General features: G+C 44.7%; 1 protein-coding gene across 16 annotated transcripts in view; it reads right to left on the reverse strand.

Annotated features, from left to right (window-relative positions):
• BBX (BBX high mobility group box domain containing) overlaps nucleotides 1–17,509 on the reverse strand; it is a 145,960-nt gene that overhangs the window by 31,327 nt on the left and 97,124 nt on the right. For 15 of the 16 annotated variants that reach the window (XM_040583133.1, XM_040583131.1, XM_040583135.1 and 12 more), the window contains 5 exons: nucleotides 14,082–14,162; nucleotides 11,826–11,906; nucleotides 6,540–6,620; nucleotides 3,181–3,258; nucleotides 100–1,012 (listed from right to left, as the gene is read on the reverse strand). In XM_040583133.1, coding sequence (XP_040439067.1) covers nucleotides 100–1,012; nucleotides 3,181–3,258; nucleotides 6,540–6,620; nucleotides 11,826–11,906; nucleotides 14,082–14,162 — 1,234 coding nt within the window. The remainder of the gene's footprint in view (nucleotides 1–99; nucleotides 1,013–3,180; nucleotides 3,259–6,539; nucleotides 6,621–11,825; nucleotides 11,907–14,081; nucleotides 14,163–17,509) is intronic. The other variant, XM_040583121.1, reaches the window with a different exon arrangement.

Consider the following 17,509-nt stretch of genomic DNA (forward strand, 5'->3'; position numbering starts at 1 on the left):
CGCTCACGCTCCAGCTTAAACACTGGCTTCCGCTTCTCCTCCTGCTCCAGGCAGGCTTTTGCGGTTCATGCTGTAAATAAAACACTCAAAGCCACCCACCTCTGTCCACGTTAGCACGCAGAGATGTCAGCATGCCCTCTGACACCAGAGTTTTATAAAGAGCACCTTTGCAAGATCTCTCCGATTTCCTGGAGCCACAGGTTTCTATCTTTTTAACACAGTCACTGTCCTCAGTTTTGACCTGTCCTGGTAAGCTCTGGGGTACCACCTCCTCTGTTGGGGTCAGTGGTTCCACTTTAATGTTATCAGAAGCCTCGCACGGTACTTCCTTGCTGGCTGCAATACTAAGGAAATCAGGAGGCTTTGATTCTTTGGTGGTCTCCGTGGGTTTCTCCTTTGATGTTTTCTTTTCTTTCGATTTCACTTTTTTCTTTGGTGATTTTGTATCCAACATGCTTCCCTTCACATTTGAGATGGGACGGGGTTTTTTGCGGGGAGTTTCTGCGAGTCTCTCGGCACCCCAGTCCCCCTTCGCCACGGCTTCAATGGTATACATCACGCTTTCAATGTCCGACTCGGAGGACTGCCTCTTTTTACAAGGTTTCTTGGGGGTGGATTTCTCATTTGTGTGCCGGTCCAACTTATTTTTTTTCTTTTTCTTCTTTATCTTTTCCGGCTTTAGCCCCAGGATATTCATGTCAGCCACCGACAGCTCTGGAGAGCAGCACATGTGATCCTTTGTGTTATCACTTCTCTCAAAAGGACTGTTCTCCATTGCAAGACTAGTAAAATCTCTGTATTTTGCAGTTTCTAATTCCTCAGCTTTTGTCTCATCCCAGTTTTGCATTTTCTCTATCCCCGATTGTTCTACTTTTTCTTTACAGGAGTCTTTTGTTGTTTTCTCCAGTTCTACATCCATCTCCTCTGGAGCTTCCCCTCCCACATCTTCCGGTGCTTCCACTTTTGTTTTTCCAGGTTCCTTCACTTTTACTCCTTCTGAAGCAAGGCACATCTAAAACAAGTTTAAAAACAGTCCCATGAAACAAACAGCGACTGTTAACGTCACCTACCCATATTTACAGGAGCATTACAGAGCGAACCTCTCTGGCATCTTAGTTCCGCAAACTACGCTAAGGACTGTACCGAAAACACGGCGAAACCGGTGTGGCACGATGATGGCTAATGCTAGAATAAGGCTGGTGGGTTCTATATTCTAACAGCAAAAGGCTCCAACTGATCTCAGTGGTGTTTCCATCATCTTTTTAAGTGCCTTTTATATAACCTGGAAACCCACTGCTTGGTTTTCACAATTCCCTCAATGAACGCATCAATGCTGTATTTCTCACTACGGCCACAGACAAGTTACTTGACGTCTCACAGACATACCCCCTTCAACTCCCAAATGTCTCGACATACAATTTTTCCCTTCGTTTTCCAAATGGCCCTGAAGGAGGTGGGGGGGGAAGTTAACTGAATCTCAGTCAGCGAGATGGTTCTCCTTTACGTGAATGCGAAAAATAATTTGGAAGGAAGTAAAAAAAGCCTTCCAAATCTTTCTTCTCGTGTCACAGACTTATTTTGCGAAGAGCTGCAAAGCAGCAGTGGTTGCCATGGTTATCTCCTCCTGGAGATAACATTAATGGAAACCAAACCCCTCACACTGTCTAAGGAACAGTGATATTCAAAAAAACAGCTGTAAAAAGGTCCTCAAACTGCCATGTTCCCACAGCACTGACTTGGGAGACCCGCTCGGGTGTGGATGACCTGTAAGCTCTGCGGACACCGCTGCAGAGGGGTCCTTCACAGCACCACCCGCCCCTGACAAGCCATGCTCCTTCTTCTCACTCCCTCTCAAAGCCCCCAAGCTGAATTCCAGGGCTATTTGGGATCTTGGTTTTAGAACAAATGTCAACCAAACAGCCACCCAGAGCAAAACCAGACGGAAGAAGCCTGCTCTGAACCAGACATCAGGGGTTTCCCTGTCCTGAAGCTCAGCCCACGGGCCATGTGGTCAGTATGGATGTGCGCTCTGGATCACTGGCTTCTCTTTAGGTCCGTTCCAGGTCTCTCAAACTGGCAAGGCGTTTTATCCTGGCAAACTAAAAATAGCTCTTACACCAATATAAGTATGAGCATAACACCAAGGACAGAAAGTTTTGCAGTTAAGTTTGCAAAATTCTTGCTGCACAGGGTAGAAACTCCTGATCTGGTTCAGGTCAGGCTGGGCTGAGCACTGCAAGCACGGCAGCTCGGCCGGCAGCGTCTATGGGGAAGCAGGTTCAGCGGGGCAGCTCTCAGCTCTGCCGAGGTGGGTTCTTGGTACCAAGGTACTTCTGCAACTTTTTTACTGCACTGCAATGTAAACACCGTCTGTGATTTTCAAAAGGTAAAGATCAATCTTTAAAACGCAACTCGCTGGACAGCAATATTTCGCTAGTCGAATCCATGCCATCCCACAACCAATGGAAATTTTTTTTTTCTTGATACCTTTCTTTCTTCTGCAGTAGCCTATAGTACAGAGGGCTATGGATGTGGCTACAAAAACGTGACTTCTGATTTGGTGGGCTCTAAATAAACTTGCGATCCAGTCTTTAAGATTGGGAAAGCTTAGAAACACATGAAATACAGCATTTCAGTAACGGGCCATTGTTTTTAACTGTTCCCAGAAGGAGGATCTGCTGAGAGTACCCGTTTCTGTAGAAGTTATTGACCTGTTTATTCCCCATCTTCAAGAAACAGGATACATGAAAAGCAAAAATAAATGAAAGTAACTAATGACCTTTAACAAGAATTTGTAATGGCAATGACCCAATCCGAGTAACAGACTAATCCAGCCCTCCCTCTCATCTCCCTGCACCCCCCGGCCAAACCAAACAGTTAAAACTCCAAACCCCAAGCCAGGAATTTAAACAATTCCAACAGTGGTTGGAAACTCCCTTTGCCACCAGGGCCTGGTGGTACTTCTCAGCTGCAGCACAGACTCCTAGAAACCTCCAAGGTGACTGCTAGTTGGGAAATCTTGACTTGTGGCACCCAAGCCCCCATAGCCCACGCCTCCGTAAGCACCACTGTAATTATAACTGTAGCTCTGTTCTGCCTTCCAGGCTTCCGCAGTCACCATCATTAACTTCTCCGCCCCACTGCACCCGTGGTAATTAGTCACCAGTGTTTTAATATTACCTCTGCCAGCTGAAACAATGCTGATGTTCCACACTGTTTTGTTAAATCGGGACCTGAATGGGAGGTACTTGAAGAAATCTAAAGAAAAAAAAAACCAGAAGGGGAGAAAAAAAAAAATCACAACATTCTTTTACCAGCACAATTCTTTTCTGTTTACCACACAGCTTTTCAACGGGTTGTTTCCTCCCTTTTCCCAAAATCCATTCATAAGATTATATATTGAAAAAGAAGTGCAGACCCGTGCATGCTGGTATAAATAACCCCCTGCTCCACCACTGCTCTGGTGGACAGTACCACCGGGCACCAAGAGGTATTTGCAGATTTTGGGACCTTCTGGTCGGGACTGTCTCTGAGGAGCAGGATGAGCTGAGGCACACGCTCTCACATACGGGCAGCCTCCAGCAGCTGAGCACCAGTCTACACCAGCGTGTGACGCAGCTGCTGGTGGTTTTGGAGGCTTGGTTGCAAAACCATTTCATTGTCATCGGTTAAGCTTACTCCTGTCAGGCTACGGCACTGCCTGCTGGTGTGTCCTACAGGACTCATACAGAAGAGCTGGTATGAAACCAGAGTGAATTGGGAGCCTTCAAGCCTTCAGTAACTTCTGTGACTCCTCAGGGTACGGGAGGCTGCCTGGCAAGCAGGTAGCTGATTATTCTCCAGAACCTTTTTCCTGTATCAAGCTGTGATGCTCTGCAATACTTTAGTGTTTGGTTTCAATTTTGAACTAAGTGCAATGAAATGGTATTTTCCTAAAAAAATGAAAAGCATCAGTCTCAGGATTGTACGAAGAAGAAAGTGTTCTATTTTTAAGGACATATCCCATAATATCTGATGAGGCTTGCAGGTTTCTTATACTTGCTTCCTTAGAGGTGAAGTCTAGGGACTGGGAAACTGTAGTGTTTACAACCTTTAGCTCCCCCTATCCCCCCTGCCCCAATCTCAGTTTTCACTGCTCTCAACCAACGGGAGCCCATTTTGCAGAAATCAACCCACCATCGCCATAAAGAAAATAAAAATTTTCTCTATGTCTCCTGGCAACCACAGCTCTTCACAGCATCTCCCAAGCTCTGACCATTACAGCTCCAGTCTGCAAAATGCCACTTAGTACTTTCAGTGCGTTGTTGTGCTGCTGGGACCCCGCGGCAGCAGTGGTCTCCTTGCCTTGCAGAGGTGATGCTCACCGCCCCCCACCCCCCCCCCACCCCCCCGGCCTCCCTTCGCTCCTGTGCCTCCACACTGAAGGCTAAAGACAAAGCGTTCACTCAGGCACTGCAAGGAATGCAGCAGAGCTGATCAGCAACAGCCTCCCAAGTTTCAGACTGCAGAGCGGCTGCTCCAACCATTTTTAGAAACTTAGATGTTCTCAGAATTTTTTGGAAAAACAATTTAACCCACTTCTGCATTTTATTTTATCACCTTCTGTGAAATACTGTGAAATATCAAAAAGGCAGGCACGGGGTGGGGCAGAAGACAGAAGTGGTTAATCCACCAAGCAGAAAGATGAAGGAGGAGCAGAGCGACCAAAGAGGAGCAGAGCGATGTGCCGAAGCAGACAGGCTCCCACGTGCCAGCGCCAGCCATGCCAGCAGCACGCAGACAGCCCTCCCGTCCCCTCCAGTGCGCAGCATCTGCGGTTCGGAGTTACAGTGGCACGGCACAGACGTCTGCCAAACCAGCTTGCAAACCTAAGTCACCTCGAGGTGATAATGAACATGGTTTATTTGGGATGCTCCAAATCAGGTCCTGAACTGCTATCTGAAAACTTAAGCTGGATCACTCACATTTTACTTATCCAATTACCATCAGACGTTATAAAGATCTCCAAAACTAGGGAAAAAAATTATAAATCAATAGCACTAATGCTCTACAAGAGCTAGAGACGAGGAGGATGTGCTTAACACATCTGCCATGTTTTTCTCCGTTTGAATCAGAACCTTTAACATTCATTTTGTATAATAAATTAGGCTTGTAGGAATTCATCTGAACAATCCCTGAGAGATCACGGAAACCTGTCCAACACGCAGGTGTCACACTGCCAGATCTAGCGCCACGTTTTCTGCCAGCTTCAGTAAAAACCCTGTGCCCCTGCGGACAAGCACCTGTCCTGCCCCCAGATCAGAGTGTCACAAGCCCCACAGGCACGTCACCATTTTTAATGCTCACTCCCCCACGTCAGCCTGCACTCAGCAGCAGCCCCACTCCAGAGCCGCACCACTCAAAGCCTGCTGCTGTCCTGCCAGAGGACACCTGGAAAGAAAACTTCTCCTGTCCCTGACTTCAATATTAACAGCCTTTCTGCCACCCCAGGGCTGCAGTACTCAAGCGCCCGGTCACAGTTAGGTGTAATCGCCCTTGCACACGCAAACTGCTGCTGCCAGGGGCTGCCCGTAGGGCAAGGCAGCTTTCCTCCACTCCTCTGAGTTCCTGTAAAGTCAGACAGTAGCACTACTATCCATGGAGCAAAGCATGAAACACTTTCATGTCAGTGCTTCCAATCTCTTTTTTTTTTTTTCTTTTTTCCCCTGACAGGGATTAACCTCACCAGCAAGAATACACGGCTGGATGCCACCAGATGGGATCCAGAGAACCATTTTCCTCCTTGAAATAGGATGTGATTTTGAAAAAACACAACCCAACAAAAATGTGTATGAGTAAGGTACTAGCATCCTCCCCTATCTACCTGGAATACAGCATGTACCTTCATCTTTCATTCATCAAAAAGAATAGTATTTGCGCACCAAGCCTCAAAGGTTTTTGAGTGATTCATCCCCATCAAAGAGCAGAACTCTACAAGGTTATATTTAAAACTCATAGAGAATTTCTAGGACTTTTGGGAAACCTGACCTAGTACCCTTGATTACGGCTGACAGCTGCCAATTTCAGAACTTAATCTGCTGCTTCAACTTCCAACTATTCATACAGACTCCTGATGACCCTGAAGTCTGCTTTTCCCTCCTGTCTTGGTCCCCGATTCAGCAATGCACTGTCCTTATAACCGAAGCCTTACTTCTTGAATCCTGGTGTCCAGCTCTTCATTAAGAATGCCATCACCTCCTTGTCTTTCTTATTGATCTGAGCATTGCTTTTATTATCATTGTAAGGCTAATTTTTCTAAAAAGCAACATAACTTTCTGCACCGTCTCCAAGGAACTACGCACCTTAACAAGTGTATAAACAAAGGCCAGGTCCCTGGGGCCACTGCCACTGCCTCATTCTCCTGCTATGCCATTATTTACTAACTTACGCTTCTGAAACACCAGATTTGATACTAGAGCAAGCCTTAAACAATTCATACTTTTTTTGGGGAAAAGATACACACACCTTCCCATTGTGAACACTAATAGGTAGAACTTTACCTCTGCCAACTGGAAGAGTGCCGACTTCCCACAGTGCTTTACTGGCTCAGGACTTGACAACTGGGAAGTATTGGAGGAGATCTAGGTTTTAATAGAGGAGAAAACATTTGTGGCATACAGGAAAAGACAGAAAGGAAGAGAGAAAAAGAATGAGAAAAAATGAAGGTGTTAGTTAAATCTATTACTTTTACATCTTTCTGGCAGAAGACCCTATTTCAGATAGGCAATCCCATCCAAGAAACGCTTAACAGGCATTTAGAAGTCAGCGGGATGCAAGCAAATGTAGAATTTCATCCTTAGGTTAGTCTCATGGATTCTCTTCTATGTTTGTGTTGTCCACAGCTAGTATTCTGTCATGCCCTGTGTTTTGTGCGTGTTTTATGTAATAAGTGACCATGACCTACCTGTTGCTTAAAAACATAAACTGTGGTGACCAAGGTTAAATAAAATTCTCCCTGAAAGCCTGGGCAGTATTTCACATTTGGTTAGATATTGAAAAGGACCATTTGTTCTCATAGGCACTGCTTGTTTTGCTTTCTTTAGTTAGAAAAAAGTAGTAAGAACTTATGTCTGGAGATCAAATCTAGTCTTCTAAATCTAGCCTAGATGTTGGTGTGCCAGCACCAGCGCTGAGTAACTAACTACCACCGCACTTCAGGGAATTGCTTTTACAGCCAAATTTTTCCTGACCTCCTTCCAAGCGCAGCGTGAGTTCACCAACACAAGAATTAATCATTATTTTTCATATTTGATCTTTTTTGGCAACGTGTTACATGGCAGTATTTGACCTGGAAGCCTTGAAAAACCCTAAGATTAGGGGCAAGACCACCAGTGTTTCCATGACACCTGCCTCACTGCAAAAATCAAGCTTATGACCGTGATTTCCAAATGCAAAAATCATCAGCTTAGCCCTTCTCTTTATGTTTCATGTCTTTCCTTTTGAACTAGATTATTGGAAGAGTTTACTTTTCATTTTTTGATGAGATCCATTACACCACCACACCCCCAACACAATCCAGGACATCGATTTTACTGCAAGGTATTTAAAATAAAGTGAGTAATACTTGAATGTGCATTAATAATTTTTAATATCGAACTAAACTAATTCAAAATCCCAGTTTTGCCTTAAGACAATTCAGTGAACCTGCTCAGGATCCCACTGGAGTAAACGATCTCGTACACTGCACTTTGCAGGAAGAGGCTCTCAAAATTTTATCTTTCTACTGTAATAAATTCTCAGCTCTTAATGATTTTTTTCAGTGCAATATAAATGGCAGAAAAGGGACAGAAAACCACCCACATACTGAAGTATAACCTGAGAACATGCAGGCTTATCCTGCCTCCTCATGCACAATGTGAGGAAAGAGTAAAGAATTTCCTTTCGACAATGGGTGCTCCTAACAAAAGGCGAGAACCTCGTAGTACTAAGAGGAGGAGAGGAAGCCAACATCTCACTTCAACAAAAGAGTTCTTTTGTCAAGAAAACAAGCTGCAAGAGACATAAACGTAGAACTCATTCTGCCAAAGTTGCTGGCCAAACTTCAGAAGAGGATGGCTGATCCATCAGTGAGATAAAGATCTCAATCCCCGTCTTAACACAATCTTCTAGTTTTAATTAGAATAATCAGAACCTGCAGTACTACAACCACAAATAGCCCCGTCTTACATACAGGTTTAACTCGGGGATCGTCAGGATCAAATTACTATCTTTTATTACAATGCAGGTCAGCATTTTAGCTACTATACTACATTCTAGTTTGCATAAGAAACATGTGCCGTGGTACTTTTTCATTTCCCTCCTAGAATAAGCATTTCACATCAACACAGACATTTAATAATTTCAGTATATAGGCAAACAGCAAATATATTTGTCTGTTTTCCGTAACGGCCTTATCTGGGAAGGTTACAGCTTTACTTAAGGGAAAGCTGGAAGAGAAGATACTGCCTAGCTCTCACACAGCCGACTTTAAGGCATTTTGACAAAAAGTTTCAGATCCAAACCTTCTGCCCAGCACAGAAATGAACAGAAAGGATTGCACACAAGCCTGCTCAAAGTGAGTAAGTGAGAATGGGGCAGGAACAGGCATGCATTTTTTCTTAAAGGACAGTAACCTGCTGGACTGGCAAAGAAAATTCCACCTTGCTGCATGCAGCCTGTGGTCGTTTTGGATTACATCACCTAGAGACAAGCTAGGTGGAAAAGCAGCTGGAATTGAAGAGTCTGGGGGAAGGGGGTTGGCTTCATTTGGTTTTTAAGATGGTTAAACTAGCAGTTTCATGGCTTCCACTCTGCAGAATAATTTTCTTTGTTTAATAACAGATGAAAGTTTAGCTAACTAAATTTAACAGGTACTCTTGTTTCTTCTCAACGAAGCGTCCCCACCATCTGTTTGCCATTGCCAGACACATATCCAGCCAGACCAGGAGAGCTGGGGTCCCACCTGCTCTGCATCCCTCACACGGCACGGAGGGCGGACGCGGCACGGAGGGTGGCAGCACCCAGCCCATGCGAGCAGCCAGCCTGCACGCAGCCACCGTTCCAAGGAACACAGCCCGTGCTCAAAAATCACGGGCCTGTACAACAGCTCTCCATTGGAATGGAGAGGACAAATGTAGGGGACAAATGTAGGACCAAGCAGGATCAGAGCAGAACGAGAAAGCCAAGAGCGTAACTGGGCCACACTCCAAATTTCAAAAAGCTCCTACAAGGATGTCACATCGTCTTCCTGGCTGTGCACCCACAGGACCCCGCCAAGCCTCACCTGGGGTTTCCAGCAGCTCTTGCGGCAAGCCACGGGGCACACCTCACTAGCCATAGCCTCATCAGCTTTAATTGATGACAGACAACCAGCTGAAAGGCTAACTGAGGCTGTAAAGACGTAAAGATCCCTGGCTACCTTGACACAGAAGCAGCTGTTGATGAGCGATGGGGGGCTTGTTCCCCTGGGGTGAAGGTGTCCATTTGGAATGGCCGATCCGCTCGGTGGAATCGCCGCCTCTGCGAAGAGGCACTCCTCCTCGCCCTGCCGCAAGGGCGGCAAGGAGAAAGGGAACATACGAAAACCACCCAGCCAGACCCAAAACTGAGCTGGGACAGCTGTGCCAAAAGTCCCAGGCACATCAGACCACAGCACGCTCCGCATTTCTTCACAGGTCTGCTTGGCTACTGGCTAAATACCTACCTTCTCTCCCTCTTTTCCTCTTTTGTAGCACCGTACGCTGCTGACGGCAGCCTACTGCAAACTGCTAACCACAATTTAGCTACTAAGCGCGGCAATGCGCTCAGACAGACGGGACCTAGTAAGAAGTGGCACAGTAAGGAACAGGATTTTTGCCAAACTTGACAAAGACACCCTGTGCAAATGAAAGCCCTTATATTGGAAAGGGAACAAGCAGCTTTAATAGCAGGGGGAGAAAGCTTACTTTCCCCTGGAACAGCCTAAATGAAATCAGGCTGTTGTCTTCAAAAAATGCCACTTTTCCACAGCTATAGGTAAAACGTGGTTAGACACTGCCACTGAGGTCTCACCACAACACTGTAACACAGGAGGAACAACAATGGCCAAAACAACCATGGCCAAGAAGGGTTGGTTTTTTTGGTTTTGGGTTTTGTGTTTTTTTTTTTTGTTTGTTTGTTTGTTTGTTTTTTTTTTCTTTTCCAGACTTCTGTCCTTTATTTCCAGACACTGAAAAAAACCCAAAAAATACAGCCCCCTCCAGATCACTCACACATTTTAGTATTTTTTTTATCAGAAAAAGAGATTAACCCTGACTTTTAAACTGTCCTCAACAGTTTCTAATTAACTTTCTAAGCATCTCTTCTACCTACTATTTGATGATTCATACGCGCACGCTGATGTGCCAAATGAGCTGGCTCAGTGCAGTGGTACGCACCCCAGTGCACGGTCACATCCGTATGGTAATTTTCATGTTTGTCACTTTGTTGTTTGCTCAGTTAGGAGAGGAAATGATTTTAGGTTCTTTGAAATTTTTAAAGTGTGGCTAAGTCAGGTTTTACATGACAATTTGAAAATGCTGTACTAAAGGCAATTTATACCCTGTCCAGCTCTGCAGATACATTTTAATGAAACAGAAATTTTAGGTAAGATGGCTAAGATTTTTCAGACTAAGTTAGCAGATTCACTCATGCAATAAATTCACAAGAAATCTTCTCCCAGCTTCTATCTCTTACTTGGTTTAAAAGGTTGGCTTCAGCACATGTCTTCGTCCTGCTCAATTCCACAAATTTTCTCAAGAGAACTTTCCAAAGTAACTTATAACTTAGAAAAGGTGGAACATATGAAAACATCTTCATGTTTAGAGATAGCAGCTCTATTGTATCTTTTATAGGGGTGTTTCTAGTCAGGTGTTTTATGGCACCTGATTCAGTACATTGATTTTTCTTAATTGAGCCTCTTAAGAAATGTATCAAGGTCCATCATAGCCAAGCTAAAAACCACATAGAACACAATTAGCTTAACAATTAACAGAAAGAATCGTGTTGTACGTAAAGCAGAGTAACAAACGGAGCATCTTTTCATCCGTCATGTTCCTCCACACTAACTCCGGCTCCAATCCCAGCCTTTTCAGACACATCCTGAAGATACCTGCAGCAGAACCGATTCTGCCGGCAGTACCAGGCTCCCCCAAATGGGCAAGAAGAGCATATGTGTGGAAAGTCAATTCACAGAGGCACATGAAACACACGGGGGAAAAAAAATTCTTAAAAGCAGTCTTTAAGAACTCCAAAACTTGAATACGTGGAGGAAGGAGGATAGCTTACATACTTAAGGGTAATTTATAGCCTTTGTAAGCCACCACCTAACAATGCTGCTACATATCCCTGCTGTGACAAGCTTCCTTTGACCCGCAAGGTTCTTTTTCAGAGGATTCCTGCCTCCAGAGTCGTTGCCATTTAGCACTGCTGCAGCCCCTTCCACAGGCAGTGCACACTGTGTCACTTCAGAGTGTCTTCTATTTGCTGTTTTCCCAGATGTAAATTAAAAGGCCATTTGGAACATATGTCTGCAGTGGTCCTTTGGTATGGAAGGCCAGGTAATATTCACAAACGCAGTATTTTTTGTATACATTACAGCTGGTAGAACTGGCCAGCATCCCATCCAGTCACTGGTTACTCCCCCCATGACTTTAACACAATGCTGTCACGAAGATAAACATCTACTGACGGCATTCCCTGACAAGATAGGGTGCTTAGCCATTCAGTGACAACTCCTACCGCTTCCTTGCTTCCTCCCATCCTCCCCCACCATATTTCAGCCATTATACCTCAGCAAACTGAAATAATGCAGACTCCTCAGTTTGTTTTACATCTCCCGGGACTCCAGGTCGTGATGTACTTGAAGAGATCTGTCAGGAAAAGAGTTGTGTTTGTATTACCTAACTCTTCAGTTGCAATATCAAACTTCAACGTGCTATGTTTCTGATCCATCACACAGAAACATTCCTGGTACCTCAGAGCATGCAAATGAGTGGCAGCACACCTGTACAAAGAATAGTATCTGCTTTCCAGGAGACACAATGAATGGGCGATCTGTGAAATGGTGATCTTGAATTATTTTTCACAAGGAAAATCTTTCCTAGGATCAATAGAACAGGCTAAGACTTTTTTGAAGGGCTTTTATTTGCCTGCTGACATGTCAAAACAGGGTTAGCAACAAAAACTTCATACTATATTGTATTTCACAGTTCAGCGAAAGACCTGAGGCTGCAGAATAGTGGTGCTGATAGAGCACAAATTGCTGCTCGGCATGGAAGGTAAGTGTGGGCAGGGACAAAATGCGTGCAGGTACTTTGAGGTACCATATCCATCCCTGATACAAAGGTATGTGCATTTTATACTGTTTAACTTGGTCAATTATTTTTGTTGCAGATAAGACCTTGGTACAAGTAGCAATTATTTTGCCACGGACACACATACCTATGGTGCACTGGTTAGGTGCAGCCTCACTACAGGCTGTTTAACATCCTTGGAAAGTAAGACTAGCTAATACCCATTTCTAAGTACTGATCACTGGTGTTCCAATGTTTCAGCGGTGCAGATGAGCTTATTTCCTGGCACCTGCTGAAGTTCCTCCATGGGTAAGGAAAAGCCAGCGGTCACCACCCCTTAGCAAATTGTATCCTGCAGCACACAATTCCTGCCCACCCCATGGCTCTGGCACTATCCTGCTTGGGCACTGTAAAATGAACTGAAACAATTAAGTGAGCAGGTATTTGCCTTACTCTTTAAAAGATTTAACACTGAAATTCAAGAATCAGACAGTTATCAAGAAGTAGTACACAAAGTGTGACATTGCTTAGCTGACAGTGTAAGTATACAGAAGCATCTCAGAAATACTGGAAAATTAATGTTGAATTATTACCATAGAAGTATCGTAAGTGACACTGGAATTAACAAGTTTTACAAGCTTCTAAGTATTGCCTTTCATTGCTGGTACACCAGGCATTTCCTCTTTCTAATAAGAAACCCCAGCAGTGCTTTAGTTTATTTCTAAAACATTTCAAAAGCCTTGAGTTCCAGCTTAAGATCTGAGCTCTTGTGGGCCGATGGTAAAACAAACAAACAAAACCCAACCAACCAAATAAGAATAATTAAAAATCACATTTTCCTGTGTGCCAGGACTGCAACGTATCTGCTCAAGTGAGGATGTTTAAGGAAGCATATGAAGGTGCACACAGCAATGAATACTGAAGATACAGGAGTCAGATTCACAGCTGGTATGAAAAAAGGTAATAATAAAAAAGAAGCTCCTGCTATGACAAAATTTCCTTCCATATGCCCTTACTCAAACACCACCCAGTGTCCTGTAAAATGAATATTTATACAGCTAAATATTTATATGCCACTTGATTATGACCACTTCAGAAGCTGGAAAGATACCAACAAGAAAGTGATGCTTGCAGAGGATCAGGATTCCTTGCAACCTCCTTTTTGTCATGTTATTTATGTCAATTACATCCATTAAAACATGAATGAAGTAGTGTATACTTTAAAAAACAAACCCATCACAGTTGCACTTCTAGCAATAACTGGAAATATGTTAACAAAAATACCGTACATTGCAAAGCTAAAGCATAATTGCATACAGAGATTTGGTAGTTAACAGAATAGAAGAAAATTTTGGAAACTCCAGAACTACAGTTAATTTTTGATGGAGTCAATGACTAAAGCAGCCACAACAGATAAAGGACACAACAGAACATCTAAATACACATGTTAAAACTCTAGTTAATAAGATTATAGTTTAAAACTAAGTGCAGGAATGACACATCTCGAAATTACTGCTTAAACCACAGCTGCATTATTGCCCTAGGGTTCCCACCATGCTCCTAAACACACTCCCCTGCACCGAGTCTCACCTACCTACTTGATAAATGACCCAGTACCATAAACCCTAAAAGAAGGAATAACTAAAAGCACGAACTTCAGCTAACGATTTTTTTGATTTCTCTTTCAGCTGAACATCAGATGTTTCTGAAAAGGCAACACTGGGGAAGACAACCCCTTTTAAAGAAACTCACCTCTGCAAACTGAAACAATGACGACTTCTGACAGGGTTCTGTAGAATTAGCTGCATCAGACTGGCAAGTACCCGAGGAAACCTGAAATGAGAAGTGTGCAGAGTAAGACCTCAGAGGTGCTTCTTTCAAACTAAGAACAACAGTGAGCAAAATGAAATACCAGGCAGCAGTAACAAGCAACAGTGTTTAAGAGATGATGGGCAATCTAACATTTCACAGTCCTGGACAGGTTAAATCAAATTTATACATGAAAACACAGTTTAGCACCCATTTTAATGCATTTGAAAATTGCCTAAGTAGAAAGACCACAAAAATATCAACGGTTTTATTTTTCTTTTGATATTCCTAACTTTGCAAAATACTTTTATGCAACAGAATACCAAGCTGATGATACTGGGCTACACACATAACTGCCTTGTATTGGTGATGCTATCAACACTGCCGTGTCTGTAATTTGCACTACCACTCTGAATAAGAAAATTACTTGGAAGCTAAAAAAAAAAATTTTCTGAAGACACTGAGGGTTGCTAAGTGACAGAAATACCTATTAGAAAAATAATCCCCAGTCACCTAACAGCATGAAAGTAAGTAGTTAAGGGTACCACACGCCTAAAATTGCTCAAATAATGTACCTAAATATCCATTTAGAGGTGCTTATGAGAAGCAGTGCAAGAAAGAGTCAAAACTTCTGAAAACAAAATACAAAGAAATAACTGTTCCAAAACAACAGCCTTGTCTGAATTAACACAGAGCTTAGCTGTAGTTATTAGCCAGAAATGTGTGAGTCAAGCACCATTCTGTAAAGGAATTCTATCAAATATGATACAACCAGTAAATGTCACATTTGAGTGTAAGAAAGGTTTGTATGTGTAACTCTTAGAAGCATGAGGTACTGTTAGTATCAAGTTATGTAACATGGCTAATAGGAATTGGAAGAACGGAATGTGGCATTGTGGGATTTTAGGACAAGTAACACGATGGAATTTTTTTCCTTAACTATTTTTAATTTTTCATGAAACTTCAGGTTCTTTAAAACATTTCGCTGCAGATATGTTCTTCCCTTATTTACTACCACAACAAGCCTGTCAATAGCATTTATCAGTCAACACACACATGAGATTTAGTTAGCAACTGCATCTGTTGCCGGTAAGCACAAAGCACCGCAGAATAAGCAGGTTCTACAGCACATGCTGGTTGTACTGCTGCTCCTGCTGCTGTTGGTCTGGGATGCTTAAGCGCTGCAACAGCACCGGCGGCATTTTGTTTCAGGAATCTGCTCCCCCTGCTCCCCTGAAAACACTAAATCCAAGTGTAGCAACCCACAGGCCAAGGGGAATCATAGCACATGGCAATTTGCTTACGTATACAGTCGAACTCATCTCTCCCCTGCAATAAAATCAAGCAGTAACAGTGCCTCCTATGATCTATGCTTCCATTATATTTATTAAACACTGAGCAGGATGTTTTATTAGTGTACTATGGGAGTATACCAACCCAAAGGGTTACAAAGAACGTATTTTTAATGCCAGGTTTTTGCTTTTTCAGTGGGCTGCGTAACTGTTTTCACTGATGGAATGTTTATTGCTGCTTTTCTCACGTTTCTGTATGATCCGTTTAAGATGGCTGTGCCTCAGCTGTGGTGTGGATTGTACCAGGGATGCATACCAAGCTTGCTGCTCTTGGGTGACCTGTCTCTGTAGGTCTGAGCCTCTGCACTGCTGTGAAATATATAAGGATGCTGCTTGCATTCCTGAGCACTCATTTGGTTATTTCAGGCCACTTCACTGGTGGATTTCTCCCAGGAATAACCAAATTTGGGATTTGGTTCCCCATATAACTTAAATTTTCTGTAGTTTGCCCAGCTGCCTTACGTAGCTTAGTTTGCGGTGTCTGTTGAAGCAGTTTGTTCGCAGGTGAAGCACCGTACGAAAGGACACCGCTTTGCTTAGGAGAAGCGACGTGACTGTACAAGGTGGGTGAAGCCCCTCTGCTCACTGGGGTGGCCACACGCTGGAGCTGGCATGGCACAAACCAGCTCGGAGCCACTGACCCACGCCACCCCGGGGAGCACTGTGCCGGAGCGAAGCAGCCCACCTGAGAGGGGCTATCACAGCTCAGCCCCCGCACCCCAAGTGCTGTGCACGGTACTGGCTCCCCCGGCAGGCGCAGAGACGGGCGATGAGGCTTCTCGCTGCTGGGGGTCGGGCACAGCTTCTTCACCTGGAGGTGCAGGAACCACAAGCCGTGGAAGGTGTGAAGCCCAGACTCCTACAGCTGTGCGTGTAAAGGAGTGTTACTAGTGCCCAGTAACTCAGGCGATTTTGTGGTTGGAACAACTACACTTTTCCCATTGTTTTCCATTATCTTTAAGAAGTTCATGTTGTTGCCTTTGCTTGACAGAAGCACTGACCTGAGCTTGTTTCTTCTACTCAGCTGCTCCACACACACTCCCAGCTGTGGGAAATTTACGGTCTCCAGGACTTCTAACCTCTGCTGGGCTGAACCTGATCAAAGCACTAAAACAATGACCGGAGGGAATGGATGCACATAGAGCCATTCCATAGGTCTCACCTCCTGCCGTAACAACACATCCTCAACATCTCGGTTCTTCTCCTCTTTCCTCCCCCCAGCCTACCCCCAGCTGCACCCACAGATTTTTCACTTCTGGTTTACACCCCGGGCAACACTACCCTGCGCAGAGCCAGCATCGCACGCAAGACAACCTTTTGTTCTCGAAGAGAAGGAAACCGCCCGGACAAGGGCTCCGTCGCCTCCCTTCCCTGCAGGTTGCCGTGACCTGCTGGGGAGCGGGCAGGCGGGGGCAGGCGCTGGGCAGCCGCAGCACTCTCCGTACGGAGCGATGCCGATGCCAGGCTCCGGTGCCCCACTGGCACATCGGGCAGCGCTAACGGGGGGACAGTGGTAAGAAGCCACGCTTTGGACTACATGACGCATTCTGGCGTTTCTGGGCAGTAAACCACGGAGAGGCCACTAGGTGCTGCTGTAAGGCAAGCAAAGGGCCTGACGGGCGAGCCGGGGAGACGCACGGGGAGGCGAGTGGGCAAGCGAGGAGCGCTGCCCGCCCGCTTCATCAGCCCTTCTCTGTGGGAGTCCAGGCTCTGCCCAGCACAGCCACAGCAGCTGGGCCAGACCCGTCCGGCGTTTCTGCTCAGGTGTGCAAGAAAATACGCTCATATACACACTGCAGCCTTGTGTAAGTGCTGGAAGGACCCCAGAGCCAGGCAGAAACTCGCTGCATATCCAAGTCCTTAGTTTACTGCCAATAAGGTCTGTAGCATCACTCACCTATCTGCTCAGTACCACCAGCCGCTGCCTGGAAATCAACCACGTAGTCACAGTCATAAGAAAAACAACTCTAGTCTATTGAAAAAAAATGACAAAATAGGAACAAGACCGGCAACATAGAG

This window comes from Falco naumanni, chromosome 2 (genome assembly GCF_017639655.2).
Source record: "Falco naumanni isolate bFalNau1 chromosome 2, bFalNau1.pat, whole genome shotgun sequence".
NCBI classification, from domain to species: Eukaryota; Metazoa; Chordata; class Aves; order Falconiformes; family Falconidae; genus Falco; species Falco naumanni.